At 39.4% G+C, this 13,361-nt stretch overlaps 1 protein-coding gene across 1 annotated transcript in view; it reads right to left on the reverse strand.

Moving 5' to 3' along the window:
• The window catches only part of ADAMTS12 (ADAM metallopeptidase with thrombospondin type 1 motif 12), a 141,300-nt gene that overhangs the window by 38,449 nt on the left and 89,490 nt on the right, over positions 1-13,361 (reverse strand). Inside the window, exons 13-14 of the mRNA XM_027745609.2 lie at positions 8,915-9,048; positions 1,430-1,550 (exon numbers count right to left, since the gene is read on the reverse strand). Of these exons, the coding sequence (XP_027601410.1) occupies positions 1,430-1,550; positions 8,915-9,048 (255 nt within the window). The remainder of the gene's footprint in view (positions 1-1,429; positions 1,551-8,914; positions 9,049-13,361) is intronic.

Here is a 13,361-nt window from a genome sequence, read left to right on the forward strand (position 1 = left end):
CCAACCTCTGCCTTGCCTGACACTTTTCCCCTTATTTTGTCTGCAATGGAGTCAATGTCTACAGAAGGGAGAGAATCTGCAGAATCTACATTTTTCACTGTATTTAAAGAAAGTGATAATACTTAATACTCAGTATCCCTGACCAGTATCTGTCAGTGAGGCTGACTGAATCTCGAGGCAAGCAAAAACTAAATGAAGATATAACACAAAATGAGTTTAAACAAAATAAGAGGCACTTAACCTTCCATATGTTACAGTACTGGACCTTTTCAGTAAAACTGTTATTTGAAAATGAAGTTCGCATCATCTGTAGCCTTGGAAAACTCGCACACAGTCAAAGGCAGAGTGAATTTTAGATTCACAGAAGGAAAAGATCAGAGGCTGGAGGATTACTGTAGTATTGGAAGAGAGGGAGCCCTAGATTTTCCTTTGTAAGTGTCACATACACATGCAACCTCCTGCAGGATTTCAGGCATCTTCACAGTTCACCTTTGGGGAACAGAGAGAAGGAAAGCAAACCCAAGTACACAGTATGGAAAAAAATCCTGAAGTATTTCATGTACTTTTACCCTGAATTTTGGAAAATCTTATCAAACTAGCTTTAAATTAGTAGCAAAAATCATTCTTGTGCAAACCAGAACTATTTTATTTAAAAAAACCCCACAAACCCAAAAGCGAGCCAAAGGCACACTCTCACTGCAATTTTTCCCTCCTCAATAGCACGGTACCAGTTACTGATCTTGAGACTTCTCAAGATCAAGGCACCAGCCTCTTTCTTCAGCCACACACCTCGCTTTAAGCTTGCTCTCCAGTGCCTCATTTTCTCATCTCTCCCCCTCCTGTCCTGGTTTCTCATTCAAAGCTGTTCATCCTGGCTGTCTCTTCCACTTCCAGCTCATCGCTACAGTTCTTATTCAGGTTTAGTCTCCCACTCCTGCTCCCAGACTCTATGTCTCGGACTCATCCTACTTAAGTCAACTTAAGGCCTGAATGTCTCACCACTGTCAGTGAAGAAAGGCTCAGTACTTCATGTGCTTATTCAGACCACCTTAACCATGAAGAGAGTTACTCTTAAGCTCTCCTTTATGACACATAAAAATGAATCCTCAAACCACTCACTTTACATCCAGATTTTCTGAGATGGCAAATTACATTCATTTTGTAAATGCACTTGCTATTTTGGATTTTATTATTATCTGCCTAACTTGCACAGGACCTCTTGGTCTCTGACAATTTTTTAAAAGACAAGGTGAATTTAAAAAGCACAGAACACGGATTTTTTCTGGCAGAAGCATGATTCACTGAAACATCCATTTATTATTTCCCACGCAGATGATCACTCTGCGTTTGCAACAAGAAGCTCTTAATCCTTTTTATGTAGAGAAATTACTTCACCAGCGGAAGAACTTAAAAGAAGAACCCATATTACCAAATCCTTCACTTTGATTAAACATCATCTTCACTGTATGACAAGCAGAGCCGTCTCCCAGGCAAACTCCACACTGGTCTTCTGTTGCATTGGAATTTATCTCATAATCACAGCCAACAGTCTAGAAGGAAAAATATTTTCAGAATAAATGTGGCCTCCACAATGAATTACCGAGAACTGCTATGTCACTGCACTTTTAAGAAGTGTGGAATAGTATATATCCTATATAAACAAACTAATAGTAGAGATTGTTATATGTAGGTCAAACTTGAGTATTATACCAATGTGAAAAACAAACTAACAAACAGTAACCATCACCATGCCATGAAACATACAGTAGTCACCAGTTACTTGAGATAGAAATGTGCCACTCAAATGGCCTCAATATCTGGGATGTGTGTCCACTCTCTTATGTCACAGAGCCATCCACAGATTCCCAGGAATACAATGCAGTAAACAGAATTGAAATCTCTGTCAGTTTTTTGTGGCCATCTGACAGTGCCAAACCTTTACTGCAGTCAAACTTCCTGGTAAAGAGAAACTCTTCAGCAGGCATGAATTTTTATACCCGTGACAGCTGCTTCTCAAGCCTGTCAACATCAGGGCATGGGTCAAGATAAAGTTCTGGTAAAGACTAATTTTCCAGCTCATGCTTGCTGCAGGGAGAAAGTGAGAGAAGAATTTATTCATATCTAGTCAGGAAAAAACTTCTTCCTTGCTCAACCCAAAAATTCTGTGCTCTAATGTCTTTAAACTTCAACAAAATTTTCATTTGTTTTGGGATTTTGGGATTTTTTTTCTGCCTCTCTTCAAACCCAAGCAAGATTGCAGAACACAACCTAATGTCTGACACTGAATGGTTGTTAATAGTATCTAAGATACCTGGAGGCCTGTGATATAGATGAATAGCCATAAGTCTGGTGGTATGTAAAGGTTTTCTCAGATGAATTCTCTCAAAATAAGCTTTCAGGTGCTATACCAGCCAACTTCTCTAACACCCTCTTGATGTATGAAAATCTGGGTATTATGTCTTCTGATTCTGATTTTATTTTACCTTCAGGACCTCAGCTACTGTAATCTGTAAGCTTCTGACAGGAAAATCAATCTGTTAGACTAATCTAGGTACACAGGCTTCCACATTCTCTAATATTTCTCTATCATTTTCAGCTTAAGAAATACCTGAACTTTTCTCTAAGTGCCAGTGTTTGAATGAACAATTAGAGAAACTGCAAAAAACAGAAGCAAGGAAAGGTCTCAAGATACAGATGGTGTCACACTTTGTCACTTTAGAGAAGATTCTAAAAAAAAGACTCATCCATCACTTAATGCCAGTACATAGCCAGCACATTTGACACCTACTCTAAAAAACAACAGCCAGGCCAAAATGTTCTGCAGCAGCCTTAGCTTCTCTGTCCTTTCAGCGAAGGCCACTTTCAAAAAATGGAAGGTTTTGTAATGTCTTGCACACAGACACATCCTGGCACCAAGGACCATGCTTACGAGCAGTACACAATGTTACAGAGATAAGCATATGTTAAGAAGGTGAATAAATTTTTGCCTCCAAGCACATAGTTTGTTCATCCAAGGATGGATTTAATCAAGTATTCAGAATACACAGACACCACTGCTATATGTACAGGATGTTTCTTTATCTTGCCAAGAGTTCAGATCTGTCTCTTCCCCAGCTATCTAGAGAGGCACTGAAGTTTATACAGTTTAACACTTCCTAATAATTTAAAGAGGTTGGTGAGTTGCTGTTTCTCAAAGTGATGCATTCACTATAAACAGTAAAGTTATAGTTATCGGGTTTATTATTACACTAGAGGGGAAACCACCTACTCTGGAGAGTCATGGAAGTGGAAGTTTATTTTCTTTCTATGCACATATACACTATTAAACAGAAAGCTGGTGAAAATCTGGAAATGGAACCCTTGTACTTTGTGCTTTGCTATTAGAAAATATTATTAATTACTGTTTTGCAGCTCCTCTTTTGAACATCTTAAAATAATGATTTGTCTTCAAACTATATCATTTTTGCCATTTCTGGTAGAAAATGCATGTTCTTGAAAAGATTCCTGTTCATCTTTATTTACTGTCCATGCTTGTTTGAGAGGCTGAACACAGAAATAATTTATCTAGTTCACATTCAAGTGTCAATCAGACACTTGGAAATCAACATCAGTGAGCATATTTCCCTTCTGAGTACTGTGTAGTGTAAAAATTCCCAAAGGGTGAACAAATCAGTTCTGAACTGTAGCAGCACTGGCTCTAACTGTGATGGCAGCACCACTTTACTGCCTTTGGGTTGCCAATTAGTGTCTCTGCATGAGCTGCACTCCATCAGCTCAGTCAGAATCAGCTCAGGCCTTTTCCATTTGGCCATACATTTGTTTTAGCAACACATTTGTGGCATAAAAATATGACATCACTCTGATATGAAGGGAATCCCTTTGTCCCTTCCAGTTATAACCATAGAAATTTGTATTGCATTTTTCCTCTTCACAGAACAGTTTGAAACAGTTTTTATCTGATCAGATAGCAGCCCTACCTATACATGCAATATTCCCATACATTCTTGAGTTGCTGGGATACCCAAACCGCTGTGGCAGGGCAGACAATTCACTGTGCCTTCATTTTGTTCCCTAGCTCTGGGGTGCTGATGGTGCTGCAAAGACCTTCATATCTAGCAACAGGACCTCATCTTACAAAGCCATGAAGAACCATGACAAAACAATATTCTCATGTGTCAGAATAAACAGCATTTTATTTACTCTAAATACATTTCCATGAACGTTAATTTCCAGACCATGTTTTACTTTATCACTCCAGTGAATACCACATTACTTTTGTCATTCGTTAGAATAATTTCTGGATGCTTTCTTCTCCCTTTTGTTTGCTTTCCTCATTATTCTGATTCTTCTACATGGATTGGTCATGCTTTCTAAAAGTGCCTCAAATTTTTCAGAAAGTCAACATCACCCAGCAATGTACACTCACAGCCCAGACATCCAATCTTGTCCTGGGCTGCATCCAAAGCACTGTGGCCAGCAGGGCAAGGGAGACGATTCTGTCCTTCTACTCTGGTGAGACCCTACTTGGAGAACTGCATCCAGCTCTGGGGTCCACAACATAAGAAAGAAATGGACATGTTGGAGTGAGTCCAGAGGAGGCCACGAAGGTGATCAGAGGGCTGAAGCACTTCTCCTACGGGTTGAGAGAGTTGGGGTTCTTCAGCCTGGAGAAAAGGCGGCTCTAGGGAGATCTCAGTGTAGCCTTTTCGTGCCTAAAAGGGCTACAAGAGAGCTGGAGAGGGACTTCTCACAAGAGCATGCAGTGATAGGACAAGGGGGAATGCCTTTAAACTGAAAGAGGGCAGGTTTATATTGGATATCAGGAAGAAATTCTGTACTTCTGGTGAGGCGTTGGCACAGTTTGCACAGAGAACGTGTAGATGCCTCATCACTGGGAGTGATGAAGCTCTGAGCAACTTGGAAACAGAAGATGTCCCTGCCCATGGCAGGGGAGTTTGAACCACATCATATATAAGGTCCATTCCAACTTGAACCATGCTGCAGCAATTAGGTTGTGATTCTTTTACACACATATGTCCTTTTGCACCGTCTCCCAGTGAAACATGCTGTGCTACATTAACCACTGTGTGCCATGGCATTTGCAACACAAACCATCATCCCTCCGTGCAGCCCTTTGCTGCTGCTCCACTCACCAAGAGCCTTTCTGATGCCCCTGAGACACAGGTCACAGCATGCAGTGCAGAGGCAGACATAATGATCTGAACAGCCTGGCTGCATTACAGGAAGGAGAAACAATTTATTTCCTGCTGCTCAGAGACTAAAGGGAAAACAGCCAGAGATATTGCCCTTTTTCCATTTCCAGAGGGAGAGGTTTTTGTGTCATATTGGTAGCAGGAGGCAGACACAAAAAGTCCTTACTGTCACTCAAGGGTATGGCCTGGATGTACTGCCTGAATATCTGTTATGTGAATAGTACATTGCACTTCAATAAGGTCTTTTTTCCATTTGTCTCCCCCGCTGGTCTTCAAATAAAGAAATGATATTCACTTTACATTGGCCATGACATTGCCCTGAATGGGGAGAAATGTGTCCTGATGTCACTAATTTACCTTGTAATTTGTCTATATGGGTCTGAATCAATGTCCCCTTGGGCTAGCAATGGGAAAAGAAAGATGAACCATAGTGAAAGGCAGTAAAGCTACTACATAGAAATCCAAGCTCTGTAATCTGCTCTTCAGCAAGAGAAAAACGCAGATTCCCTCCCTAGGACTACACAGCTGTGTAATTCTCCAACAAAATATCAGTCTCTCAACACAGCAACTGTGAATTATCACAGAGAATAGGTCACAGATTTGCATGATTGAAGGTCACTTAAGCCTATCAGAATTCTTTTCAGGAGATGAATAGTTGCCAGAAACATCAGAGATGCCAGTTCATGCACTTGCAAGCCTTCATTTTTAGATGATGCTATGGCTTGTATTTAACCAAAAGTCCCTGTTATGTATATATCACTGCTAAACAAATAAACTCTGGTGGCAGTGTCTTTGCTCTCTAATACTGGGGGAGTAGCTGACTGATCCAGTAAGAATTAGAGTGCATTTGTGATGTATAATTTAAAACACATGCAAACAGACTATGCGCTTTAAAGATCTTATAAATAAAGGGGGGAAAGTGACAATTAAAAGATGAGTGTGGAGGAATACAGTAAAAAAACCAAACTAGTCATAATATAGGTTGATGATTTGAGAGTAAATTATTGAAAGATCTTGTCAGATCTCCTCTTGGCAGAACTCCTCTTCTGTGTAAGCTGAGAGAGGACCCAACTATTTCATATGCCAGACCCTCAAATGAGTTAACAATTTTAGTTTGTCTTTGAATTGACAAGGCAAGTTCTAAGGGAATACCATACTCACACCTCAGCTGTGCCTTCCTTCTGCACTGAGGCGCAGGCAGCACTTCTAGAAGATTAGGACTGACATACTGGACAAACTGCAAGGACCAAATGAATCAGCACTAGTGTCTGTCTGTAGTTACTTCTCACTTGAAGATGCACGTTATGGCTTTGTCAGCCTGGTTAGGAAAGCACCCAGCATACCTCGGGTAGCTAAAATGAGACATCTCAAACCATATTTAGCCATCTCTCATTGCTCTGAACAAAATCATGGCAAACTGCAAAAATCAAACAGAAATCAGATGAACTTAGAAGATTAAATTCTCAATTTAATATGATTCTATCTACCTTTCTTTGGCATACCTACTAGGAAAACTCTGAAACCTCGGTTGATAAAAAGTAGCTACCCTACACCAAATACACGTGAGAAATATAGACAATGGATCTAACATCTCAGCAATCTAATTTTTTGCTCAATTTCAGACCAAAGTGTAGTGTTATTTTAGTACTCAGAACAAATGTGAAGTGGTTTTTTGAGATATAGTTTTGAAAACCAGAACAGCGTTTTAATAGACTAATGTTTGTGAATGTCTTTTCCACATCATTAGCACCATTCTGCAATCAGACTACAAGAATGATGTACCAGACTAATTATATTAAACTAATTCTCCATGACCTGCAATGTATGTATTGTGTTTAACTAGCTGGTCTAAAATACTGGTGAATTAGATGAAAATACATGAAAAAGCTTCTTCTCAAGTGTTAAGCTGGGTACCTATTTCAGATAGCTTTCAATAATATGAGCTATTTGGGTTACCTATTCATCATTTGGTCTCATTTGTGATAGTTTCATGGTTATATTGTTTATTTTGTGATCCTGATTCCAATTAAATCTGTTTGTCAGGAGATGTGAAGCAGCAGTCAGCATGTGAAATGGTGACAAAACCAGTACCTTGGAGGGCATTTTTCAGAAAACCTTCAAGTCCACAGAATGCTAATGTATATCTAGGATCTACAAACTGCAATTAGATTAGCTTTACTTTCACCCTTGATCTATCAATTCTAATGAATTTAGCTTTGCTATGTATAAATTTTAAAAGTCACAGGCAAAGCTCAATACAGAAAGCATACGGAAACTAAAATTAATCATAGCGATCCCAGCCTAACTGAGCTGGAAATCAGAAAATTAACATATCACAAAGACAATCTTCTGAGTTTAGCAACTGGCTTCTTCCAAATGAAAGTCAAGAGCACTGATATGGTAAGCCAGATTTACTACATGTTTCAAAATGCTAAAGGTCGGATTCATTCTGGCTTGAACTGCTCAAAGCCAGGTCAGATCTTTCACCATCATAGTTCAAAGGCCTGCTCTGGCTCTCAGCAAAGTAAGCTAAGCAGATCTTTTCAGTGTGGACTTGAGCAGGGTTTTGGTAATTCCCTTTCACAAAGCAGCTCTTGCAAGGAAAACTTAAACCAAATCTTTTATTACTGTTCTCTGAAGCCCTGTCATTCTACCAAAATAAAAAATTTAAAGGGAGGGTATACGAATCACCCATTAAGAATGTGGAGTTTCCATCATTGGAAGCCCTTAAGAAAAGAATGTGAAAAACATCAAATAGAAATATAATTTGCAAAAGGATAAAACAGATGACTTCTTGAAGTCCCATCTAGTTGCATTTTTATATGATTCAATGGTGCAGGATATACAGTCCCAAGACTGGACATGCTAATGCAGTTTCCACAAGCCACGAAGTCCTGCTTTTGTTTCCAAAGATGTTAAAAGCAAAAAGGCTATCAGGCTTCAAGAGGGTAGAAGACACAAAAACTCAATTTGAAGAAATAAACCGTAGCTGTAAATACATTTCCTAGAAGTAAAGTACTCATTTTATTTATAAGAAATTCACTAAAACCAGTGTTAAGACTGTGGATGTTACATAATGTACAGATGTTCAGATGCCACACACACAGACCATCCTGGAAACAAACCTACTACCAACATGCAGAATATGCACAGTTCATCATACTTATTCTTCAATACACAGAACATTACTGAGCCATATATTCTGAGCCTGTTATCTCATTGTACAGTGTTATTCAATATGTTGTAAACTAAAGTAATTTTTACAGTGCAAATGTCTGATCCCAAGATTACAAGATGGTTCAGAACTGCTACATGTGTATTGTTCCACTGCATTTTCATAAAAAAAACCATGGACAATGGTGGAACCAATTAAAACCCTAGAGGTACAACCCCTTGCGAAAACATCTCATCAGAAAAACCAGATTTTTTTACACTGATGTTTTAAAATAATGGAAAAGAAGAGAGGAGCTAAAAGGTACCAAAAGTAATTAGTATGCAGTCTAATGCATTCATTAAAAAGTGTGTAAATGACTCTTATGTCTACTTGGAAAGCTGTTTTTATAAACTTGTTTCCATGGTCATTAAAAATGTGATAAAATGGAGTACTTTGCCTTGATCCTACAAAAAGAATTGTTAAGCATTTTCCCATAACTTTGTAAAATAAAGTTGTAGATAAAGAAACATGCAAACATACCCAATACCTTACACATGCCATTAATACAGATATCTCGGCTGTGCCTTCCTTCAAAGCAAGGAGTACCATCAGTGACTGCATCAAGCATCTTCTCTGAGAAATGGCCATCTACTGGGCGACAGTGGAGCTCACAGGGATTTGCTGAAAGGAAAACAAAGATACTTTCTCAGACAATACTTCAGGACATTGCACTGCACAGGGAGTGACAGTATGTCTTTACTGAACCATCTGCTCACTTTCCCTGGCATTTGGCAGAACTGGCCTAATTAGAAGAAGTGAGCAGAGACAAGTCATATTGCTAAGAGTGACACAGGCCTGATAAATACCATTTGTGGATTTGTAGGAAGCAGCTGGAGGCAGGTACCCTCATACCTGCATGCTCTTCATCGCTGCTGAGTTAGGCAGTGATAAGCCTGTCAGCTGTGATGGAGAAAGGGAGGGGAAACCAGCAAAGCCACTTGTCATTAGTGAGGGGGTGGGAATGCCAAGGACATTGACAAGAAACAGTTTTCCATCAACTGATGATTTAGTAATTTCAGAGATAATTTAGACTTTTCATCACTGCTGTCAGTCTCTCTCAGAGAGCAGTCAAATGGTTGCTTCTGATCTGCTGCACATCACTGATCGTTTTCACCTACCTCTGGGTACTTAACAAATCATTCGAGCACTGCTTGGCAACTTATGAAATAGGGATGATATTGGTGAGTCTAACAGACCCAGGCTGTTCTTGTATAGATGCCCCATGGCAGCAACAGAGAGGAGAAAAGCTGTAGTAAAAGCAACTAGTGGTCTCTGAAACAAGACTTTCTGTGATGGATCAGAACCCTAATCTATTCCACCCATGGAGTAAGAAGAGCCAAACACACACCGCCTTGCCTCACAGACACTGGTTCTTGGGAATGGGAAATTTTGAAACTCAGACATCAGAGAGCCAAGTTGGACAAATAAATTGTGTACATGGAAGATGAGTTAGAGCTGAAACTAGGACAAAGCAAAGAGAGATGTATCCACTCCCTTGTATCCAATCCCTGAAAACTCTCCAGCAGAACCAGATCTATATTAAAAATTGATGAGGGGCAGCAACAGAGGACCTGTCTTCTAGTTTTGGTCTATTCCAAGACCCCAGTCTAGCCCAGTGCTAAAGCAAATTGTTCATGCTCAGCAAGCTGAAATGCTTTGCTGAGCAAAGCAGTGGGCCTTAAAACCACCAGTCAGTAGGGACTTGAAGGCACCATTACTGAGTCATTTTAAAAAAATCTCCCTTTGTGCTGCAGAGGAACTACTGGTCAGTGACAGCTTTATCCTGTGCCTGATAGAGTTGACAAAAACCACTCCCTTGGTCTTAGAGGGATGCAGGGTAACTATAAACCTTCCACATAGTGGCAGATGAATTTCTTCCTCCTTTGTTGGCCTTGTTTGTGTCATATGAAGAACAGTGTTTAAAGAAATTTCTAGTAATGAGAGAAACTGAAACTTCTGGTAATGCAAATAAACTAAATAATTTGCTTCAAAAGGATTTATTCTTTTGGAGGAGGAAAATTTGCTCTCATTGCACCGGTTTGTGCAGCACCAACATACATACACCACCATACAGTACACAAAGGTGACTGCAGCTCCTGCCCTCAAAGGGCTTCAAGCTTAAGAATTGAATCCTAAAGAGCCTGAGCTTTAGTACTATGAACTTCATTCATGTAAACAAAAACTCTGCAAAACTGGGATTAAAAAAAAAAAATTAATGAAAGGATGGTAAAGGAAATCCAAAACCTTAATGAGAAGTTTTGTTTTTTCCCTTGACAGTAGAGCTAAAATGGCATCTTAGGACTGTCAACAGTGTTGTGCTTGTGGCTTCTCAAACAAAAATGCCTTCATAAAGTGCAATAGAGTGATCAGACCCAGAGGACACGCATGGACCAAGGTCATACAACTGGTGGAATTCAAGGTGATGTGAGTTGTGTTCAAGAATATTGATGGAAATGGAGCTACAAAAGATTCTCAAGCAAGAACATAAAGTTTGTGATCCTTACCAGCCCTCAGCCCCTCTGTGAAAATGGCCAGCCATAATACCTATCCACCAGTTGTTTTGATAAGAGCCGTCATGATAAAGGATACAAGTAATTTTACTTCTATCTGGAGAAATCTTTTTCAGACCATGTGATTATTTAGATTGCTTTAGCGCTCTAAATTTAGTTTCACTTTGCCTACCTTCTCAATGCAGCATTTTTTAAACAAGAAGAAAAATACCCTTATGACAAGAAGAATTCCAGAATTCCAGGTACTCTGTTACCTGCTCAGAATCACCCCTGACAGACACAGAAACTCATTTCAGCTTTTACATTGTTTGTAATGAAACATATAGAGCAGCAGTTTGATATCTGTACTTCCTCACTAGTTGTGTGTTGTGATTTCATTTCAGAAATCACTAAGCAAGAAGCAGCAGGCAGTATTGACTGCTCACACATTCCTATCATAACTATGATGCTGTAAATATATAACTCAAAATCAGTTTGGAGAGAGAGAGATAACTCCCCTACTAAGTCAAAATAAAAAGTAAAAATAAATAACACACAAACTTTCAGACTTGCATAGGTTTTCTAGGCATTAAAGCTTCCCCGGTTTTCCTAATTGTAGTAACTGATCAGAAATAGATCCTACCCACAAATTCTGCATTGTTTTTCTTTCTATACGTTTTCTACTGAGCCCCACTGGAAATGAGAGAGCATTCCTCCCTCCACACAAACTTAGTTCTATCCAGTATTTATTTGATTTTTCATCTGCAGAAAGGCTGGTTGGGGGACCTAATTATACTAGCACTGTATTTGCCATTCATTTTCTAAAATTATTTACTTATCTATCGTTATTACTTATTATGGTTTAAGTCAGGGACCTTGGGTCTATTATTCCAGGACTATAAATAAACTGTATCAGAATCAGCCACTGTCCTCTAAAAGTCTGGTGTTTTAAACCCAGAACAGATGCAGAAAGGACTTTCATCTATTTTCAGAAAGCAAACACACACAAGGAAAACAAATACATTTCCTGAAATGTAAACAAATACATTTGCTGAAATGATGGAAGGCTGGCATTGAATTCAGACTCTTTTCTTATTTCAGTCCTGAAAAGTCTAAACTGAGATGAATATGAGCACCACAGTTGTTCAGAAGGAGCTCATTAAAGCAGCTGGTTAAGTTTCAGTTACTTCAGAAATTACTAATGCATGCTGACACTTTAACAAAAAGGCTGTCATCTTTGTAACTTTTAGGCCAAAATATACATAAATTCTTGCAATACAGCATACATATGAAATACTAGATCCAATCTGTGAACACTCAGTAATGACCACGTTCACAAAGTCCTTGCTCAAAGAAAGTTCTTGTTTAAACAGAGATGATTTCTCCTTGCATAAAACCTACAGGATTTTACTCATCCTTCCACACCAAAGCAGAATCAAAACCACTTAGACTGCTCCTGCTTAGATTGTATTTATATCTAGAACAATAATATTAATTCCTCAAACCCTACAGGTAATTGCTCTTAACACTTAACCACCAATAGTTAGATTGGTGAAGATTTCTTAATGTGTAACCTAAAGTTCCCACCTACTGTTTTGGCTGTTTTTGCTTGTCATACCTTTCATGGACAGGAAGAACTGCTGGATCTGTCTCTCTCTGGGGTTTCCTGTACTGTTTGAGTGGAGGGGATGGGAAGTTGAAATATGAAGTACAGTGACAGAAAACTTGATGTCAAATCCAAGTTTAAAAGCAGAGGAGCTACATTCAAACTGAGTTGGTAAGATCAGGGTGTCCAGCTTTGTGAAGTCAGTTAACAAGGCCACAGAACTGCTTGGATCTCAAGAGCTTCTTCCAGACTTGAGCACAACACTGCACAGAGACATGCAGTCTTGCTAGCCTGTATCTCTACTACTCAGGGATGTGCCTGCTAAATAGTCTTTGAAATTTTCTCCGAGTAGTTGGCATTTAACTGTCTCCTTCTCCTCCTTTCCAGAGTAAAAGTTGCTTTTCTCAATCTATGTTTTTCTAATCACACAATCACAGCATGCTTTGGGTTGGAAGAGACCTTAAAGATCATCCATCCCTTCTACCAAAGGACAACTTCCACTAGACCACACTGTTCAAGGTCCCATCCAATCTGGCCTTGAACAGGGATGTGGCATCCACAACTTCTCTGGGCAACCTGTTCTGGTGCCTCACCACCCTCACAGTCAAGATTTTCTTCCTTATTTCTAATCTAAACATGCCCTCTGTCAGTTTAAAGCCATTCCCTTTGTCCTATCTCTACATCCTATCCTTGAAAAAAGTCCCTCAGTGACTTTTTGACTTCCACGTTGCTCTCCTGTAAACCTCCTCCAGTTGGCTGCATCCTTCTGCCAGTACTTTGCTCCTATCTGGACATAAGATTTCAGCTGAGGTGCCACCAACAGTTAGGAGCCTAGAAAA

This window comes from Pipra filicauda, unplaced genomic scaffold, assembly GCF_003945595.2.
Source record: "Pipra filicauda isolate LSUMZ 115617 unplaced genomic scaffold, ASM394559v2 scaffold86_size2582843_pilon, whole genome shotgun sequence".
Lineage (NCBI taxonomy): Eukaryota > Metazoa > Chordata > Aves > Passeriformes > Pipridae > Pipra > Pipra filicauda.